The sequence below is a fragment of the Bactrocera oleae genome, chromosome X (genome assembly GCF_042242935.1).
Source record: "Bactrocera oleae isolate idBacOlea1 chromosome X, idBacOlea1, whole genome shotgun sequence".
In the NCBI taxonomy this organism is placed as follows: Eukaryota; Metazoa; Arthropoda; class Insecta; order Diptera; family Tephritidae; genus Bactrocera; species Bactrocera oleae.
Genome location: NC_091541.1, coordinates 33,059,871 through 33,081,208, shown reverse-complemented (window position 1 = coordinate 33,081,208; position 21,338 = coordinate 33,059,871). Strand labels below are relative to the sequence as shown.

The 21,338-nt window shown below is 37.4% G+C and overlaps 1 protein-coding gene and 1 long non-coding RNA gene across 11 annotated transcripts in view; one reads left to right on the top strand and one right to left on the bottom strand.

The window, feature by feature from the left end:
- Window positions 1-924: 924 nt before the first annotated feature.
- LOC106625439 (uncharacterized) lies at window positions 925-5,876 on the bottom strand. Of its 5 annotated transcripts, XR_011397280.1 has the most exons (7): window positions 5,669-5,876; window positions 5,245-5,495; window positions 4,566-4,908; window positions 1,579-4,444; window positions 1,500-1,523; window positions 1,218-1,328; window positions 925-1,160 (listed from the first exon to the last, which is right to left on the bottom strand). It is a non-coding gene; the product is annotated as an uncharacterized lncRNA (long non-coding RNA). The 5 variants fall into 5 exon arrangements; XR_011397283.1 differs by lacking the exon at window positions 5,669-5,876 and having other exon boundaries at window positions 925-1,151; window positions 5,245-5,585; XR_011397279.1 differs by lacking the exon at window positions 5,669-5,876 and having other exon boundaries at window positions 5,245-5,584.
- Window positions 3,713-21,338, top strand: part of LOC118683628 (putative 115 kDa protein in type-1 retrotransposable element R1DM) — a 36,299-nt gene continuing 18,673 nt past the window's right edge. For 5 of the 6 annotated variants that reach the window (XR_011397276.1, XR_011397277.1, XR_011397275.1 and 2 more), the window contains exon 1: window positions 3,713-3,847. Coding sequence is in view for 1 of the 6 variants with exons in the window: in XM_070112445.1 (XP_069968546.1) it covers window positions 13,590-15,890 (2,301 nt within the window). In the remaining 5 variants the exon portion in view is untranslated. Of the gene's footprint in view, window positions 3,848-12,608; window positions 20,917-21,338 lie in introns of those variants that run through there. The other variant, XM_070112445.1, reaches the window with a different exon arrangement.

Here is a 21,338-nt window from a genome sequence, read left to right as displayed (position 1 = left end):
TATTTGTGGCGAAAAGGTTACCTATTTGTTACCCATAACAAATAATTTGCTTAACGAATATGATAAAAAATATATTGCAAAGTAATGTCATTTTGTCAATTAATTTTTTGTCTACAAGCCATTTGAAGTTGACGTGTCAGAGCAGTGATTAGATTCTTTGTTTTGAAAGGTTTAGAAGCAAAGGACATTTATCAACAATTGTTAGAAGTGTATAAGGAGTCGACACCTTCAAAACGCACCATTGAATTTTGGGCTCGTCAGTTGAAACGTGGTTGTACTAGGCTTCAAGAACATCAATGCGAAGGACGTGCAAAAACCGCAAACACATAATATTGTTAGTGAAGATAAAACTTTGACTAAGTGTGAAATTGCTAATGCCATAGGCATCTCAGGCGAACGAGTACTTCATATTTTACATGGAGAATTACAAATAAAAAAGCTGTTTGGAAAGTTAGTGCCGCGCACGTTAACAATTCACCAAAAACTGGTTCTTTCTCAGCATAATTTGTAGCGTTTTAAGCAGACTAAAACCGATTTCTTGCGTCGTTTTATAACTATGGATGAAACTTGGATCTACTACCATGATCCTAAATTGAAACAAGAACGTTTGCAATGGATTAAAGCTGGTTCTCCAAAAGAAAGAAGGTTATGTCATCAGATTTTTGGGATGCAAAAGGAATTTTGTTCATTGATTATCTGCAGAAAGCCAATGTACTATTCTCCCAGCGACTACTACCTCATCAGAAACCTGAAACAATTCTTTCGTGGAAAGCGTTTTTCGTCGAATGAAGAACTATTACAGCCGTAGACGGGTATTTTGCAGAGCTTCCGGAAATTCATTATAGGGGTGATATAAAATTATTGAAGGATCATTGGAATAAGTGTATTGAAGTTAAGGAAGATTATATTGAATAAAAAAATATATTTCGTAACAAAAACAAAATTTTTTTATTTCGAGCGCAGGAACTTTTCAAACAATGTGTACATGTGTTGGTGAATGAACCTCACATAACAATGCCAAATGACAAATAGCAGTGTTGGCAGTTACCTTCCACAAACGACACAGCACACCCTTAGCCTTCTCGACGCCGCACACCCAACGTTGCGATATTTGACGACACACCAACAAAATGGAAAGGGTTGAGTGTAATCTAAAAACACTTAACAAATACACAAGGTAAATGAATAAGTATTTAATTTAAACATTGCATAGCCACCTGTGTAGCACGTTTACCCAAACTCAGAGCGATTTTGGAAATGCACTTATCGATGTGGAAAATCTTTCGAACATTCCAAACCTTGCGCTGCAAATTGCAAGGCAATACAACCTAGAGGGGCAAGAAAATGTAAGTAATTGGACCTTCCAACTTTAAAGCAGAAAATGAGGAATCATCATTGGGAAAAATATCACGCAACGTGTCTCAATAGCGACACAATTGATCCCAGTAGATTTCCAGTTCAGAGCTTTTCTCCGTCAAAGTACAAGTTCAAGTACTTACGTTCTTTATAAACGCCTTTTCATGCTATAAAACAAAATTAAACAATATAGTTTAAAAGAAAATCAGAAAGAGCGCTTACCTCAAACATTTTTTCCAAATAATGCCGGCCATTGTTGATGAAAAATGGAATAGCGTTACGTGTATCTCTTTTTTACGCATTCAAAAAATATGGATGATGAAAGTTGCTACTCTTACAACAGAATTTCAAATTTGAAACCTAAAAGTTATCTTTGAATATATAGTGGTGTAATAGGTGAAACTTTACAAATGTTGTAGAGAATTGGATACCTCCCTCTTGTAGGGTAGTTACCTAACCGTGATATTAAATCTCAATAATCGATTTTTGATCGATTTCGGAAGGTACCCTGCAAGACGGTAACTATTAGTAAACGTGTTAACTACTTGTTATTGTTCACTCGTGTAACATATAATACTATGTTCGCACCGAATTGAAATCCTCTTGAAAACACAATTTGTGGATTGTGGAACCAAAGTCGTTCTGACCGACATTGTGTGTTTTCGATGAGTTTTCATTGACAGTTCACACATCTATTTGTTTACATTTGTAGGGTACATACTTCAAGAACAGTGACGGTCATCTGATGGGTAATATGACAGTCAAAGCTGAAAAAATTTTGTCAGTGCGCAGAACAAAGTTTCTATCATTTTCTTAAGAGCCTTGTTTTCTTTTTGTTTGTTTTGTTTTTTCTGAGTCATTGCTGATCATAAATCCGTCATAGCTGAAAATGGTCAGTTATGACTGAAACGCTATCAGAAGTGAAAAATTCTTTTGCGCAGTAGATAATATACTTTTTATTTCTTTAATAAGTTTCAAACTTTTAATCAAAATTAGTTTTAATAATATACTTAAATATAAAAAAGAATGCAACAAAAATATAATAAAATATGAAAATATAAAAATAAATGTTCACTTGATGCCATCTCCTCCTCTCTCAATAGCTCTGCGTACGTCATTCTCCAAACAGTGGATAGTTCTGAATATCAAAATGCAAATGCAAATTAACAGTACTGACATATCAAATGTGAGTGTATTAGTGAACCCATCAGCAGTTTCTTGTAGGGTACGTTTAGGCCAATTATGGAACGTATACAAATTGTCAACTGACATTTAGGGCTGGCAAAATATGTCTTCTAATAATATCGATTAAACTAGAACAGGCACCGATTATAATAGGTGGAATGTAAGTTTTGAAGGGGTTTCCAGCGAAAACTGTGTTTTCGTTTGACAGATTTTGTATGGATGAAAACACAAGTTTTCGCGTGAAAACCTCTTTTGTCTATGAAAACACGAATTTTGTGTCGGTGCGAACATAGTTAATAAATTGGTTACTTTTGCTCAGCGAAAGGGGAAAAAATAACCCTTTACCACTCAGACGCCTCAATGTCCTTCCCGCTGTACCCAATTACAATTATGGCAGGCTGTCTCTTTCTATGATACCTCTTTTATGTGTTGTATATTATTGATTTTGTTTTGGTTATGCGGTATGGCATATATTGGTTACCGAATCTATTAACAGTCTGTTAGATGTAACAAATTCATGTGTTACCGAATATGTTAGCTATGTGTTACCTCTGCAATTTACATGTATTAGCGAATGGGATACCTGTGCATGTGTTTTAATCAAAACAGCAATATCAGTTACCCTAAGAGTTATTGTTTTGGTAAGCCGTTTGTTACTTCTAACAAATTAACAAACTATTTGTTAGCAGTAACAAGCATACGCGTGGACGGGGTCGTCTAGTCTAGATCATTCTTAATTTTTAACAATAACTGACAGTATCATTGGAAAACGTGGCAAGAGGACCATTTCTTCATTAAATTTTTCAGTCAAATTGGTTGCTACGATAATATTTCTTGCATTCTTTTTGATTAAAAAACGTGTACCGTTGTATAATTGTGGTGAATTGAAATTACTCTTAATAACTTTCAACCGAAGATTATGTGATGTCATTCCGAGTATATCTAGATAATTTATGTTTTTATTTCCAATCAACAGTAGCGAATTATTTAAGGTTTGTTTGACAGATGTAATGACGTGAAAACTGATGCATTTTATGTCGCGTTCCGGAACTTAAACAAAACAAATAATATCGCGAAACCAATCAAATTAAAAATCAGTACTAATTATCAATAGGTCTTACATTTTTTGACTATTCAATTTGGTCGGGCTCCCGTTATTATCACTAAACGCATCATTAGATGCTTCAAAGCGATCACGCATACTGTTTTGACTGATACATAATTATGATTGAATTTGAACTTTGTGCAGCGATAATAAAGTGCAACTTGACTCTTCAACGTCAACACCTACATTGCTTTGACAACAGTAAGTGCTTGTAATTTATTATGAACTTTATTGAATAGCAATACTAGATTTTAGTTGGAAGGCAATTGTATTGGAAAAAGGAAAAAGGCTGTTTTAGGATTTTCCTGGAAATTATTCGAATTTTTCACGCCGTAGAAACCATCATTGGACTTCAACGAACATTTAAAAAAAAAGAATTGTTAAAATTTGTCCAGGCGTTGTGGAGTTATACGCTTACCATATATATATTTATATATACATATATACAGTCTTAATATAAATATTCACACTTAAAATATATACTTAAGCAAGTGAAGTACATCTAACTATACAATATTACGAATAATTACGTATACTACAATTATAAATGTGTAAGTATAGAGTATATGAATTTAGCGTCGTTTGCGTCCAGCTATTCATCACAAATAGCTGCAATTATAGCCGAACAACTCTTGGTTCTTTCATCACGATAATGCACCATGTCACACTGTACTAGTGCTTCCTTAGTTTTTTGCCACAAACTCGACTCGTATCTTTCCGCAACCACCGTATTCGTCTAATTAGGCTCCGTGAGACTTGCGGCATTTCAGCAAACTCAAAAGACCAATGCGAGGACGCCTGAAAGAAAAAAAGGCGAAGACAAATGAGTTTATTGAAATTTTTTATGTAAATAGACAGTGTCAGATATATATAAACATGAATAAAATGTATCTTAATAACGCTAATAAGTTATTCGTACCTTTCATCGTTTTGTTGCCTCGATGTGGACTTCAAATGTATTATTTGCTGTTAAAACATCACCAAAAATTTTCCTGATGGAAACTTATATTCCTCCTTGCAGCTTATTACCGGGATTGGAATAGAACTTAATTTGCTCTGCTATAAATGATCTGAGCGCCTGCTTCATATGTGTATTACATTCTTCTTTAAAATGCGACATTTCAGTCATTACAACATAGGGAATTATATCGGTCATTTGTTCATTGCTGACATTTTGATCAGAGGTTAAACGTTCGCATTCTTTGCGTTTTTGTATTGCACCCTTATGTGTTAAGAGAATATCAGGAAAACTGAGGACGCCTCTGAATTAAAAAAAAACATAGAAAATGAAGTCATTAGGTAGAAGTGTATATGGTATATATAAATGCACGTATATATGTACGTATGTATGCATATATTTTTAAATAATAAACGAAATTGATAAGAGAGTTTGAAAGATAAGTAGCATACAAAACACAAAATATGACATTAGATAAGATTTTAAACGCAAACACGATAACCATACTCTTCTACATACTCACGTTCGAAGATACTGAAATGTCTTCTTTTGTAGTATCTCAAAGCCAGGCAAAAGGTCCCTTTATTTAATTTCTTATACATATGCAACTAAACAGAGATTAACTTTCGTGTCGTATTACCTGTAGGTCCAAGAATGGTATCGAGTTTAATTTAGATGCCCAATACCAATGAAAATACTACCGACGCGCCCAACACTTTCCGATAGCGGTGTTGTTTTTGAGGGTGCACGACGCTCGTCTATATTTAAGGCCTTTGCCAGGTCCAAAATGCTATCACCAATACGTTGGAATTCCTTTCAGAAAACTTTTCCTTATTTCCTAATCCCAGTATATACGAATCCGAGCTTTTACTAAACGCCTTCGTGTTTTATCTACGGAAATATTTAAATAATTATCAAAAAAGAACTTTCCTGTTGAAACGTCAATAGGGTTGTTAAGGCTATTCAAAGAAAGATAGATAGTATCAAAAAAAGAGAAATTAAAACAAAATTCTATTGATAAACCATTTAAATACACATATATGGGAACTTGTATTGATGCACACCAATAATTTTTTAGGCATTACTGGTATATTAAGTTCGCCACGAACTTTGTAACATTTAGAAGGAAACGTCGAAAAGTTTACAAAGCATATATATTATATATAAATGATCAGCGTGACGAGCTGAGTCGATTTAGCCATGTCCGTCCATGAATCTGTCTGTATATACGCGAACTAGTGCCTACTCCAGCATATAGCTGCCAGAAAAAATGACCGAGCAAAACTAAATTTTTGTATCGTAACATTCTGAAACAAGCTGAAATGTTGATTATATAAATACATATTTATGTACACATTTATTGATGCACAAGAATTTATATTGTATTTATGAATAAAAACAAAAACCTTATTTCCGGTGTAAGAATAACCCCGCGGATCACTTCCAAATTTGAAAATGATTGATACTAATTTTCTTCGATTTGTTATTAAGCACAAATAAACATAATATGTTGATTTTTTTTTATTTTATTAATTTTGTATTCTAGTTTGAAACAAATGAGTAAATTTCAAAGTTGTTAGTTAGTGGAAAAAGTTGGTTGATGGAAGAGGCTAGATCATTCTTAATTTTTAACAATAATATACACATAGCCAATAAAGTCTGCGTTCACCCGACACATATTTTTATGTGAAGTAAATGTAAATAGGTAAATCAGTTCAAATTTTCTGCATGTATTTCTTCTTTATATTCTTAAGTTCAAAATGCAAAAACAAAAATTTTGTATTCCTTTTTTCATTTTTGAGATAACGGGATTTTAGTGTAATAACAAGTAAATATAGGCACCTGAAAGTCTGCGTTTAGTTAGTTTGAATTGGAAATACCGTTACTTCTCGTGAATTTCTTCCTTCTTTTTACGTAGATTCTATTGTGTTTTAATATAATAAGTCGTTTAAGAAGCTCGTGACGCGTTTTAATAATATTAAAAAAAATGGAAACCAAAGGAAAAGAAATTAGTCTGGCGGAAAGAAAAATTTTCATTAAGTTGTAGGAAGATGACGAAAGTTTCAGAAAAATTGGGCAAACTATTGGAAGAACGTATTCTTTGTCCAGCACGTCGTAAGAAATTAAAAAAAAAACCCGGAAATTTAACGTATAGACCGCAACCTGGCCGTCCGAAAATATTATCAGCCCGGGAAGAACGGAAAATTATAAATATGGTGAAAGTTAACCCTCGAATGGCGCCCACAAAGATTATTGAAAACGTAAATATAACATTAAAAAAACAATTTGTGCCAAAACTGCTAGAAAAATTTTACGAAAAGCTGGATATCATGGTAAAGTCGCTCGAAAGAAAACATATATTTCACTTGTAAACAGGCGAAAGCGCATTGAATTTGCTCATCTATATATAGTCGATATAAAGTCGATTTTTTTTGGAAAAATCAAAGAACTGAACAATATCGTTTAAAAAGTGATATATCTATATATATAACAATGAAACCCGTTTCCCGTTGTCACGCCATAACTTGAGAACGGCTAGACCGATTTGGCTGTTTTTTTTTTGGATTTTCTAATACTCTGTAGAAGGTTCTTACGGAAAATAATATTAAGAAAATGTCTCAGAAAGATCGAAAAATTACATTTAATTTTGCATATTTTAAAAAATGCGCGTAACGAATGTCATCGTCATTCACAGCCATAGACTATATTGAAAGAGCATCGTTTGTTCGGAAATGTGGTTCTCTAATCAAATTTTATCGCACTAATTTACTAATTTTTGAAAATTACTCCCCACAATTAAATATACCGACTTTGACGGTAATATTAATAACACCAGTGTTGATTTCATTTTAATGTAAGTATTTAATAATAATAAAATATGTATACTATGAGTTAGATTTCAGAATAGAAGTTATATTTCATATACTAACTGCAACCAAATACGAAATGCCCCAAACTTCCAGCCAATTTCAGCACTATTGTACACGGACAAAATTAATTAATTGCCCGTATTTTCCCAGTCGCACATTTTTAATACTTTTGTAACTAATTTTAAAGCTAAACGCAGACTTAATGGTGACTATGTTTACTTGTTCTTAAATTAAATCCCGTTATCACAAAAATGAAAATAGGAATATATATTTTTGTTTTTGTATTTTGAACTTAAGAATATAAAGAAGAAATACATGCAGAAAATTTGAACCGAATTAATTATTTACATTGTGTTTTTACTTCACTTAAAAAAATGTGTCGGGTGAACGCAGACTATATTGGCTATGTGTATATCGTTTTAAATTATAAATATTTTTAAATTCTGACAGTATTATTGGAATCGTGGCAAGAGGATCATTTCTCCATTAAATTTTCAAGTCACAATGGTTGCTACAATAACGTTTCCTGTAATCTTTTTGATTACCAAACGTATACCAAAGCATAAGGGAGGTGAATTGAAATTACTCTTAATAATTTTCAACCGAAGATTATGTGTTGTCATTCCAAGTATATATAGATAATTTACGTATTCATTTTCATTAACAACAGTAGCGAATGATTAAAATAGACGATATCTCGCCACCAATTTTCAGCCAAATTGGATAAACCGTTCTTGAGTTATAAATATTGTAACTAACACGACTCTCTTTTATATACATATATAATATAAGATTACGAATCGTTTGTATGGGAGTATAGAAAAGTGCTGTTTTTAAGCTTTCTCTGACAGTTTTTTTCTCTGTGTAGGAACCATCCTCGTACTTCAAGCAATATTCTAAAAAAAGAATTAGCGAAATCGGTTCATCGGTTTTCGAGATTTGCGCTTAGCAACACATTCAGTGATTCAGTTTTATATTATAGATAGTACATTCGATTATCGATGCTATAACTATGATATACAATACATTAAATATGGTACTTTTACACATACAATAAATTATTTAATACAGTGAAAATATTATTATTAACGAATAATGGCGAACACGTAATTGCCGGTATAAGAATCCAAGGAATTGTACTTTAGGTTTAATATAGAAAATGATTCATACACAAATTTGTTAATGGAAAAAATAATGAATTTTTCATTTGGCATTTTAATGAAAAGTTTATTAAATTTTTATTTTAAAAATATGCTTATATTTTTAAATATATTTTTTTATAAATTGTAAAATTTGAGATTTCAACTATCCTACCATTTATGTTGGGTCAACCTGGACACAGTGTGCTAAACTAAAATCGGTTCAGTAGCTTAGGAGATAACCCCGGACACATCGTGACACGTGATTTATATGTATACTTGTATATAGATATATAACTTTTGAGCATTATTGCCCATTCCATGCACAATTCACTTGTATTTTATTCATTATTATTATATGAAACACATTACATGCATATATGAATAATGGAAGCCAAAACAAAATTATTTATTTATTTTTTATTTGATTTATTTATTTCATCTGGTACAAGTCTATAGAGATGTTTAACATCTGTGCATAGAACCAGGGCATTACAAATACAATATATTTAACAGCTTATTTCCTAATATTATAAATATTCTAGCATGGATAATAGTATATTACACCAAATATTGCGTGACAAAGTTATACATATAAATTATAAATTATACCAAGTAAGAGCAAAAATTAATCACTTAATATATAGCTAAAATTTACTATATTGATAAGTTAATTATCCAGGATTTTAGATTTTATTGTTTTAACAATAAAAGTTTTCTTGATGTCAAGTGGCAAATTAGTTTCATAATTGTTTTCAAAGAACTTTAATAAACGGTTTTGCATATTTGTTATAGGCTGCAGAGCATTTTTGTAGGCTCCACCCCAGGCAATTATTCCGTAATTGATTACACTTTCGAAAAGTCCATAGTATATAGTTTTTAAGATTTTTATGTCAACCCATTTACTCAATTTGAAAAAGAGGAAAGCAAAGTATCTGACTTTTTTGGCCAGCTCGTTCACATGAAAATTCCATTTCATATGTGTATCAAAGTACAGACCCAGATATTTGCTGTGATCTACTCTTGTGAGTTCTCTGTTGTTTATATTTAGTATATAATTGACAGGTATACTATCACAATAACTGCCAAAAGTGATGTATGTTGATTTGTCTATGTTAAGAGATAATTGATTACTTCGTAGCCATTTATTTAGTATCTCTAACCATCTATTCAGTCGTGTTTTAACTTCATTCCAATTTTTACCAGAGCAAAGCACTGCAGTATCATCAGCATAGGCTACGAGAGCCATTTCCGGTAGAGTATTGAAGATGTCATTTATATACATGATAAACAGCAAAGGACCCAATATTGTGCCTTGTGGCACACCAACTTTTACATTAGTTGTTGTACTAATACAATTATTAATTTTTACACATTGTTCCCTTTCGTAAAGGTAGTTTTTAAGTAATTGGTAAGGTATTCCTCTAATCCCAAGCCTCCAGATCTTATCTAGTAGTATTTCGTGATTTACAGTATCGAACGCTTTTGCTAGGTCTAGAAATAATAAATTATAAATAAAATCTGATGTAAGAGTTAAAGCATCACTGGTACCTCTACTTTTCATAAATCCAAATTGGTTCGGAGAAATTAAACTATTTTTCCTACAGAAATCATAAAACCGGATATATATATTATTTTCTCGAATATTTTAGCAAGGTTTGAGATTAGAGAAATAGGCCGATAGTTACTTGCTAAGTGTTTGTCCCCGGATTTATGTATAGGTATAATATCAGCTTTTTTAAGTACAGAGGGCCAAATAGCTTTATTTATACATATATTGAAAATATGCTCTATAGGTATACTAATATCTTTGGCTATAATTTTTAAAATCTTACTGCTAATGCCGTCTACACCACCCGATTTATCTTTCATTTCTTTTATGATTTTTTCAATTTCAGTATAACTAGTTGGAGTAAGAAACATACTATTAGGGTTATGCTTAACATTTTTATTTATGTCAATCGATAGTTTATCAATTTTATTAGCTAATTCAACTCCAATATTACTAAAGAAAGTTATAAACTCATCAGCAATAACCTGGTTATCGGATATGATTTCATCATTACATACTAGATAATCCAGTACAGGCGTTGCTTTAGTTTTTTTACCTATTTTCGTGTTAACGTATTGCCACATTTTTTTACTATCTTTGGATATTTTTTTAACATATTTACTTTCGTAGTTATTTTTGGCAAGTGTTATAACTCTCTTTAGTATTTTACAGTACGCGTTATATTCAGATTTTAATTTTACATTATTTCTATCCAAGTTCCATAGTCTGTATAAAGTTTCTTTTGTTTTGCATGATTTTATAATACCTTTAGTTATCCATTTACTCCTTGGTTTGTTATTGTTTTTAGTTTTATTTACTTTGGATCTTGAAACATCAATAATATTCTTTATATTTTCAATCAGAAGCTTAAAAAAAACTTCTGGATCTTTTATATCGAGCATATGAGACCAATCATGTAAACTACTATTTACTTTTATAAGATTGTGGTTAATGAAATAGGTTTCTTTAAGCATAGACTTTATAGGGAACAAATCAAGAGCAACAAAAATAGGATAATAATCTGTAAAAACATTGGCATAAGTAAAGGATCTGATTTTCTCAATATTTGTTTTAACAAAAATGTTATCGATTCAAGTACCCCCTAAGTCATTAGGTCTGGTTACACCATTGAAATATGGTATATAGCCACGATCTAATAGATTATTTAAATATTCATTTGTAGCAATATCAGAATTTAATAAATTGATGTTAAAATCCCCAACTAGAAAATGATTGTTCCCATGCTTGTTTACGTCTAAAAATTTAGTTATTGCATCTATAAAGTTTTCTTTAGGAATGTCTTGACATCTATATATACCCGATATTTTAAGATTTTTATTACCCTTCAATTTTATTATCGGTGAGATAATTTTCACGTTATCAATTACATCTATCTCAACATCATGTTTTAAAGATTTTTAATATATAATACAACGCCATCAGCTCTATTATTATTGCTACTATTATAGAAAGTATTATAATCATTCATTTCAAAAAAAGTATAACAAGAAAGGAGCCAAGTCTCCGTACAGACAATAATATCTGGTTTTATTACAAGATGTTCAATAAATAACTCTAATTTGTTGAAATTTGTATTTAGACTTCTAACATTTAGGTGAACCATAAAGAAATTGTTATTAGGTAACGTATTATTTAAATTATATAAATTATTAGAGATATATTCACAACATGTATCCATAGCACAATGATTAGTTGGGCGGCTTTTCCGATATTTTTCATTATAGTACACGCAGTTGAGACAGTTTATGTTAGTACTTTTACAGGTGTTAGTTAAATGATCACCCGCACACCTAAAACATTTAACCTCATTCTTACAATTTTTGTGTTTGTGGTTTGATCTTCCGCATTTATAGCATAAATTAAAATTAAAAAAATCATATACTTGGCAGCATTGATAACCAATGTATAATTTAAATCCGCAATTTTTTAGATGTAGGTATGACTCAGAGGTTAGCTCGAGTATCAATGACCGGATTCCAGCTTTGTTCCTGTAGTCCGCGATGATGTTGAAAGCGCCATCAATATCTGGGAAATTCCTATTACATATATCCTCGTATAATTCTTCTTTGTTTAATTCATTTTCCACATTAGTAACCTTTATTTTAGGAAAATTAAGATGCTCCAAGTCAACACAATAATCACCACCCAGTTTTTTACTTAAGACCGATTTAACTCTTTGTATATCATTTGTGTTTTTACATTTAACAGAAACAAGTCCATCATTATTTTTACGAACGTTGTTGATTGGTATTGTTAGATCACTAGGTTATTTCATTTTTACTTTTTTCAGAGTTTCACCATTATCATTATTTTTAGCTCTAACTAGTATTTTAGGTACTCTTTCATTAATATTAGTATGTCCTTTAGCAATGTCAGCATATGAAATTCTTACATCACTTAATAAATTCCCTTTTTCCACCAGGTTGTTCAGTAATTAATTTCGTTCCTGTAGCTCTGAATTTAACTATCTTAGTAGTTCATTTTCCATTTTTAGAGCTGATACTTCATCAAGATCAAGGTCAGATACATCATGTGCCTTCTTCTTTCTGGATTTCGGCGCCATTATAGAGTATTGAATGCAATAATTAACCAACTGTATTATGGTACTTAAAAAAATATATTAAATTCTAGTAAACTACTTTACTAGCAAAAAAACTTTAGTTGCACGTTATTCAAAAGTATTTGTGTCGTTTCTTGAAATTTCGTTTCGCAGTGCTTTTGTTAGCTTTTTTTAGCGGGTTTATTTCTGGCATCCCGCCTTCTTTGACATCAGCTGTTCGAAATTCCCTAATCTTAATAATCAGGGAAAAAGAATAACAGAAAAATCAGCGAAAATGAGAGAGTCTCACATCATGTCATCCTTGTTACCTTTAATCTGTCCTCATGTTAATTTTATTATTATCGATACTTTTTACTCTTTCTAACTTTGGGACTCCCTATTTAATTAGAAATGTCTTTGTTAGAGAAACAGCTGAAAAACTGTGATTGTAATAGTGATATGAGTTACCTGCGTCTTGCAAAAAATCCGAAAAATCGATTATTTTATGAAAAAAATCGATTCTCGAGTAGAATCGGAATCGAGTTTGCCAGCCCTAGTAAGTTCTTTTTTGATAATTTTTAAAATGAAAGATAGTTTAAATATCTGCATAGATAAAACACGAAGACGAAAAATTCATAAACTAAAACTTTTATTTTTGCAGACAGACAGTCAAGAATCTAATTCGTTTCGATTCTTTGTGACAAATAGGCCTAGGGCCTCCTAAGATGGACGAAAATAAGGGGGTGCCTGGCTTACCGTCACGGGGGGCGGTAAGGTAGGGGAAGTCGGCAGGAGTCTGCCGACGGCAACCCAGGGTAGGGCGGAAGTGCGAGGCGGAATCGCCAGCACTAGCAGAGGAACCTCATGGGGGTCACGGGGTCCTCGGCGAGCGCTAAGGGCCCGGTGGGGAAGCGAGTGACTGCAGCTAAAAAGCTGAAGTCTGATCGTCGACTGGCTGCCAAGATTTTGGAGCGCCACGGTGACAAGCAGGCTGATCAGAAATCTGACCAGCATGCTAGCACACTGGAGTGGGTCAAAAAGGTCCTGAGCGACGTGGGCGACGGTAAAGTGGGGCCGAACGGGCCCCAAACCTCAATAAAGCGGCAGAGATCGCAGGAGGGGGAATCTTCCCTCGGCAAAAAGCCTCGGGTCGGACCCGCACCTTTGTTTAGCGAAATCGCTAGACTCGCAAGCTCAGTGGAGCTTGGGGTGTACGACCGAAGCAGAGGAGATGGAGCCATCTCCCATGACGAGTGGAAGCGGGGAGCGGCTGCTATCTCCGCTGTTTTCATGAAGGTGGTCAGGGGAAGCCCTGAACCACCCCCTAGATGTGAAAGCGCTGGGTGGAACCTCGGCATTCACAAACTCATTAGGTGTGCCGACGAGCGGTCGGCTCTCCTTTACAAGGAGGCGGTAGCCAGGGTAGGGGAGGTGTGGAAAGGAGCAAGGCTCGAGGCGGTGGCCAAATCGGATCTCCCGATGCGGCCTCAGGTTCGGGTCTGGCTTCCGGCCGAACCTTCCACCCCGGCCGAAATTGAAGAGATGTTGCGGTACTGCAACCCATCTCTCCCCACCCAAGACTGGAGGGTGATCAGGCTGGAGAGGACCGAGGCACCATATCGGCAAGCGCTGATACTCCTGAACAAGGAGTCCCTCGCTCCTCTCAGTGTCACAAAGGGTCGTTCTCAAGACGCTCCCAACAGAAGCAGGGCGGATGGCCCGCTGCCTCCTGCGAGGGTGGAAGAGAGTGGGAAAGTTCCCCTCTCGAAAATGGACGTCGACCCTGTCCTCTCGGACGCGGTGAGCACGGGGGCGGATCGTCAAGTGATGGCGGATCCGTCTTCAGTCTCGAGCATCTGTTCGAAGAGGCTGGCCTCGACGATATGGACGATGGTGCGGAACTCGCACTGCTGGAGAGGAGTTTGGAGGATGAAGATCCTCCAAATTAACCTCCAGCACTCAAAGGCGGCCTCCGCCGATCTAGTGCTTCGTCTAGGAAGGGACGAAGCCGACGTTGGCCTTATCCAGGAACCGTGGCTGAGTAGCTATGGGATATCTGGACTAAGGACAAATAGCCATAAGCTCCTGGCGGCAAGAAGCACAGGTAGAACCAGAGCCTGCCTGTTGGTCAGAAATGAACTTAACGTTTTTCTTATACCTAATTTCAGCAATGAGGACGTCGTCACCGTTAGGCTGGAGGACAGTGCTAGGGAAATCTGGCTTGTCTCAGCCTACATGCCGCACGACGACGAGGTGGAACCAACTCCGAACTTGCTAAGGATGGCTCTGGCAGAGGCCAGACGCAAAGGAGCCGCGGTTATTATAGGCTCGGATGCCAGCTCAAGGCACACCGTCTGGGGGAGCTCGGACACAAACGCAAGAGGTGAGTCATTTTTTGATTTTATTTGTGATGTAGACCTTTTTATCTGTAATAGGGGAAACTGCCCTACTTTTGTGACAGCTAGCAGGGCGGAAGTCCTTGATGTCACGCTAGCCTCTAGGGAAATTGCTCCCTTGATCTGGAAATGGAGAATTCTAGTCGACCACTCCTTTTCTGATCATAAATATATTGGGTTAAGCTTGGACGCCTCGCGCCCGAAGCATAGAACCTACAGAAACTTCAGGAATACCAATTGGGTCCTGTATTGCAGGAAGCTTCGATCAGCTCTCCCAACCGCACCTGACAGGGATTCGATCCTATCTGCGGACGCGATTGAGGAGCTCGTCGAGGTTTTCAGCTCTGTTAGCAGATCTGCTCTTGAAAGCTCCTGTCCTCTGAAAACTGAGAAAAGTAGAGGGAAACCCCCTTGGTGGACTTCGGAGCTAACGGAGATCAGATCTTCGAGTAGACGACTCTTCAATAAAGCCCGTAAAAGTGGCTCTAGGGACGACTGGGCGTTGTACAAGGCCGGATTGCCCATTTTCAAGTCCGACTTGAAGAAAGCCAAGAGGGCTTCGTGGAAAGCCTTCTGCGACAGTGTAGAGGGTTGTAACGAGTCCTCAAGGTTTAGACGCATTCTTGCGAAAAATCCTACTCCGGTGGGGTATCTAAGAAATGCAGATAGCGGGTGGACTACGAGTAGCGTGGAGTCGCTGAGGTTACTCCTAGATGCTCATTTTCCACGAAATCGCTTTGCTGAAGAAGTGCCACTGGGGGAGCTTTAGAAAGCGTGTACAGCCTTCTTGGACCTTCTGGATGAGCGTCATCTTACCTGGGCGCTGAAATCTTTTAAGCCCTTAAAGTCCCCGGGTCCCGATGGCTTCATACCGGCGCAACTACAGCGAACGGGTAAGGTGTTATGTAGCTGGCTGGCCCCTATCTACGCGAACTGTGTTAGATTGGGCCATGTCCCGAAGGCCTGGAGACAGGTTAAGGTTGCGTTCATTCCGAAGGCCGGTAAAAGCTCTCATGTCGGTGCAAAAGATTTCAGACCCATCAGCCTATCCTCGTTTTTGTTGAAAACGCTGGAGAGACTTATGGATCTGTACATCAGGTGCAGAATACCGAGGGGTAAACTGTTACGAGCGCAGCATGCCTATATCAAGGGCAGGTCGGTCGACACTGCTTTGCATGATGTAGTGTCATGGCTGGAGACAGCGCTATTGCAAAAGGAATTTGCAGTGGGCACCTTTCTCGACATCGAGGGGGCCTTCAATAACGTTCGGCCAGAGGCAGTGGTTAAGGCCCTCGAAAAGTTTGAAGGGGAATCGAACCTCAAACACCTCATTTTCAGTCTTCTTTGCGACAGAACTGTCGTAGCGGAGTGGGGTAGTGCCAAGTCAACCAGAAAGGTAAATAGGGGAACTCCGCAAGGAGGAGTATTCTCCCCTCTGCTCTGGATCTTGGTGGTAAACGACCTACTTATAGAACTCGAGGAGCAAGGCTGTCGAGTGATAGCCTATGCTGATGATGTGGTTCTTATGGGTAAAGGTAAATTCCTGAATACCGTCTATGAGCTCACCGAAAGGTACCTAAACGTGGTATCCAACTGGGCAAACAGAAGCGGCCTAGCCGTCAACCCAAGTAAAACCGAAACGGTTTTATTCACTAAGAGGTATAAGATCCCAAATGTGCCTCTCCCCTTCTTCGGGGGTTCACGTCTTCAACCTGTTGATAAGGTGAAATACCTAGGGCTCATCCTGGATAGAAAGCTTTCTTGGAGGCCGAACATCGAGGAGAGAGTCAAGAAGGCATCGGTCGCCTTATACTGCTGCAGGGGAGCTATAGGGAAAAGGTGGGGACTCTCACCAAAGGTGGTGTTCTGGCTCTACGAAACCGTAGTCAAGCCAATACTGTTCTATGGTGTGTTCGTCTGGTGGAAGGCGCTCAAAAAGACTACCCTGGCTAAAAAGCATGTGCGAGTCCAAAGAGCGGCGCTCATCGGAATCTCCGGTACACTGCGAACCACACCAACGATAGCTCTCAACGCTATATTAAACATAGCACCCGTGGACATTGCCGGTAGGTGCATTGCTGCGAGGTGTGCTATTAGGCTCAGAGAAGCTGGGCTTGTGAAGAGGTCCGAACAAGGACACGCCGCAATTCTCTCCTCCTTCACCTGCATTCCTGAAAATTTGGATCACTGCGTCACAGCGGCCTCTCGAGGCGCCTTTTTCCTTGCTCATATCCCGACGAGGGAGATGTGGAGGGGAAGAAGCCACTGGAGAAGAGGCGCGGTGAGTTTTTTCACGGATGGGTCGAAGCTAGGAGGGAAAGTTGGAGGGGGGGTTTTCTGTAAAGAGCTCTCCGTCAATCTTTGCTTCAGGCTACCGGACCACTGTAGCGTTTTTCAGGGGGAAGTGGCCGCGATCAAGGTGGCGGTAGAAGTACTGTTACGTAGTGTAGCTTCGTTTAGAGAGGTGAGCATTCACTCCGACAGCAGAGCGGCAATACAAGCCCTGAGTGCGCGAACCGTGCATTCAAAGCTAGTCAAGGAGTGTCTGTCCTCGCTAGAATGAGCATCAGGTCCCTTCAATATCAGGCTCGTTTGGGTGCCTGGTCACAGCGGAATCGCTGGGAATTGCAAGGCCGATGAGCTGGCCAGGGGGGGTACCCTTGCCCCGCTCACATCGGAATGGGATCGAGTTGGTTCTCCACTAACGTCTTGCATTCTCGCTCTGGACCAATGGACCTCGCAGGAGCTCAGCAGATGCTGGTCGGCGACCAGATATTGGCCGTCTCAACAAGTTTGTCATAGGCACAAAGCGCTTTGTCGACATGTAAGGGTCTATTGATCCGGCTTAAAGGAGTTTTGGGTACCACAACGGACCGGCGTTTAAGCTGTCCAAGTGTGATCTTTCTTAGGATCGACCCGCCAACCTAACCTAACCTAACCTAACCCCATGCACAAAAGTCTTCCCACCGACGCAAAAATACAACTCCTACACACCTTTAACAATATATTCGATTCTGGCCGCTACCCTCACACATGGCGCTCTGCAATCATTTTACCTATACCCAAACCCAAAAAATCTACAATGGAAATTTGCGGATACCGCCCAATCACTCTGTTGCCATATATGAATGAAATTTTTGAAAAAAACTTGGCTAAAAGACTAATGTGGTTTTTAAAAAATAACAAATTAATAAGTCATAATCTGGTGGCATTCAAAAGCAAACAAAGCACGATAGACTCTCGCTTCACATCCAACATTACGCCTCAAACGCTCTTTCGACAAAAAATCATGTCACTGTATTATCGACAGACTTCGAAATGGCGTTTGATCGTGTAGGAATTCATACGATATTGTCACAGCTTGAAAAGTGGGGCGTTGGTCAGAAAATTTTTAACATCATAAAGGCCTTCGTGACAAATCGCACTTTTCGGGTAAGGATAAATAATACCTTGTCAAACCATTTCAACCTATACAATGGCATTCCACAAGGATCACCACATTCAGTAGTATTATTTATCATAGCATTTGAACAAGTATCCAATATAATACTAATATATAAAAATATAAGCCTTTCGCTTTATGCAGACGATGCTATAATTTTACTTAAATCAAAGAAATAAAAATTGTAAATAACATATTTTTAAACATATGAACAAAACTAAAAACGTGGGGACTGCACTCTGGCGCGTCCCTCTCTATAGAAAAATGTAAAATACTACACATCTGCAAAAAAAACCAATTGTCACCCTACAAATCTTTTATATAAAAAACAAACCTATCGAAATTGTAAATGATCTCAAAATATTAGGAATTATTTTCGATAAAAGATTTACATTTAAAAAACAGTGTATTAGCATAAGAAAAAACCTGGAGCCAGATTAAACATCATCAAATATCTTACATCAAATAAATCTTTTGTAAATATTCATACACTAACAAACGTCACTAGAGCACTAATATTATACTATCAAAAATCGATTATGGACTCCCAATTTACGGATGGTGCGCAAACACCAACCTAAACCAAATAAATGCCCCATACCACCAGGCAGTGTGCCGTAGTATCAACGCTTTTCCAACATTTCCTGTAAAATGCGTCCTAGCGGAGGCCGGACTACCATCCACAAAAGACAGACTGCGTGATGCCAGCTACAAACTCATCCCAAAGCTGGTTAACTCACAAAATAAAATCTTAAATACGGAATTTATTAACGCCTTTACCCATAAGAGCAATTATAAAAAAAAAATCAACTATCCACAGACGTGTCAGTTATGGCAAAATGCTACAAAGCAGTAAGCACGGCACAAAAGCAAAAACCACCCAAAAACTCCCGTGAATGCTTGAGTCATCGAGCTACGACATCACACTCCACAAAAAAATTAAAAACGATGTCATACCTGTCATTCATCGAAAATTATTCCACGACCTATCGGTTTCATATAAAAATCAAAACTGGACTATGATATTCACGGATGGCTCTAAACCCGTGTTTACAACAACATTTGCCATAGTACATGAAGGCGCATCATTGATCGCCGGATTCATACTCGAACCATTTTGTTCGATATTTACAGCGGAAGCGACAGCCATTGAACAAGCATTGGATTTTGCAAGCCAAAACAAAGGGAAATTTGCAATCTGCACTGATAGCATGTCCGTCATCAAAGCGGTGCAAAACATTTACAACAACGACCCCTTATTAAACAACATCAGAAATTTTCTTCTCAGATACAGCAAAAAAACAAAACTGATATGGACACTAAGTCATATAAGTATCAGCGGAAATGAAATCGCCGACTCCGCCGCACGTTCCGCAGACAAAGTAGCGTATCTAAATTTTCACATAACAGAACCAAAAGATTTGTCAAATTACATTGCTCGCAGTTTAGCTGAAAAAAAGAAATAGAGTGCCAGCAAGACCCCCATAGATACGTCACATTAAATACAAAGGGCACAAGGGCAATATACCCAAAAACAACCCTAAGGCAGCAGTCTACAATAATGTACCACCTCTTGACAGGGGCTCCCAAAAAACCATGTCCCTTCTGCAAAGGATTATTATCCACAGGCCACTTAATCTACGACTGCAAAAAACTAAAATCCACGCGAGAAAGAATCTTCGGGCAAGTTGCTCCAAGAGATTTACTTACAATCATCACAAAAACATACATCTAATTAATAAACCAAATTTTCAAGGAACATTAACATAATAATAATAACAATACCATTTCGTAAAACTGAGCCGTAGGCCCTGGCAGCCTGTGTTCTCTTTTTTAGATATTATCCGAAAGTTTAACGGAGAAGTCTTGGATGTGTTGTAAAATAAATAAACAAGGTAGTTTTAGTTAATACAATATAATTGTGTTCAAATATATGTAATTACATTTCCTTTCTATACAGGTTATTATGATCACCAAAATTGGTCCGATATTTTATTTTATATCTCATCATGGAAGTGTAAAATGAATATTAACTCTTTAGTGTAAAATTAATTCATTCTTGTATTGCACTCCATTCCAAGCAATTTTGTTCGAATGGGAATCAACCGTGAAACTATTCATAAGACAAAGATGCTGTAATTCTAGCATCGGGTAGTACTCTAAGCCGTACCGCATGAGTGCCCATTGGACAGTGTCCAGTGAGAACTCCTACCATAGCGGCTAGATGCACTTTGCTCAGGGCGCTCTACTCTTGGCCAGAAGGATCTCGCGGTCGCCCAGGAGTTGGTCGTCGACCAGCGTCTGCTGAGTGCTCGCGAGGTCCATTGATCCAAAGCTAGAGCGCAATACGCTAACGGAGATTCAACAGATTCCATTCCGATGTGAGCGGGGCAAGGGTGCCCCCCCTGGCTAGCTCATCGGCTTTGCAGTTTCCAGCGATTCCGCTGTGACCAGGCACCCAAACGAGCTTGATGTTGAAATAGCCAGCCGCTATCTTTAGTGAGGACAGACACTCCTTGACTAGCTTTCATTGCACGGTTCGCGCGCTCAAAGCTAGTATTGCCGCCCTACTATAGGAGTGGATGCTTACCTCTATAAAAAGGCCACTTCCGCCTGAAAAACACTACAGTGGTCCGGTAGCCTCAAGCTAAGACTGACGGAGAGCTCCTTGCAGAAAACCCCCCTCAAACCTTCCCTCCTAGCCTCGATCCATCCGTGAAAAAGATCACCGCGCCTCTTCTCCAGCGGCTTCTTCCCATCCACATGTCTCTCGTT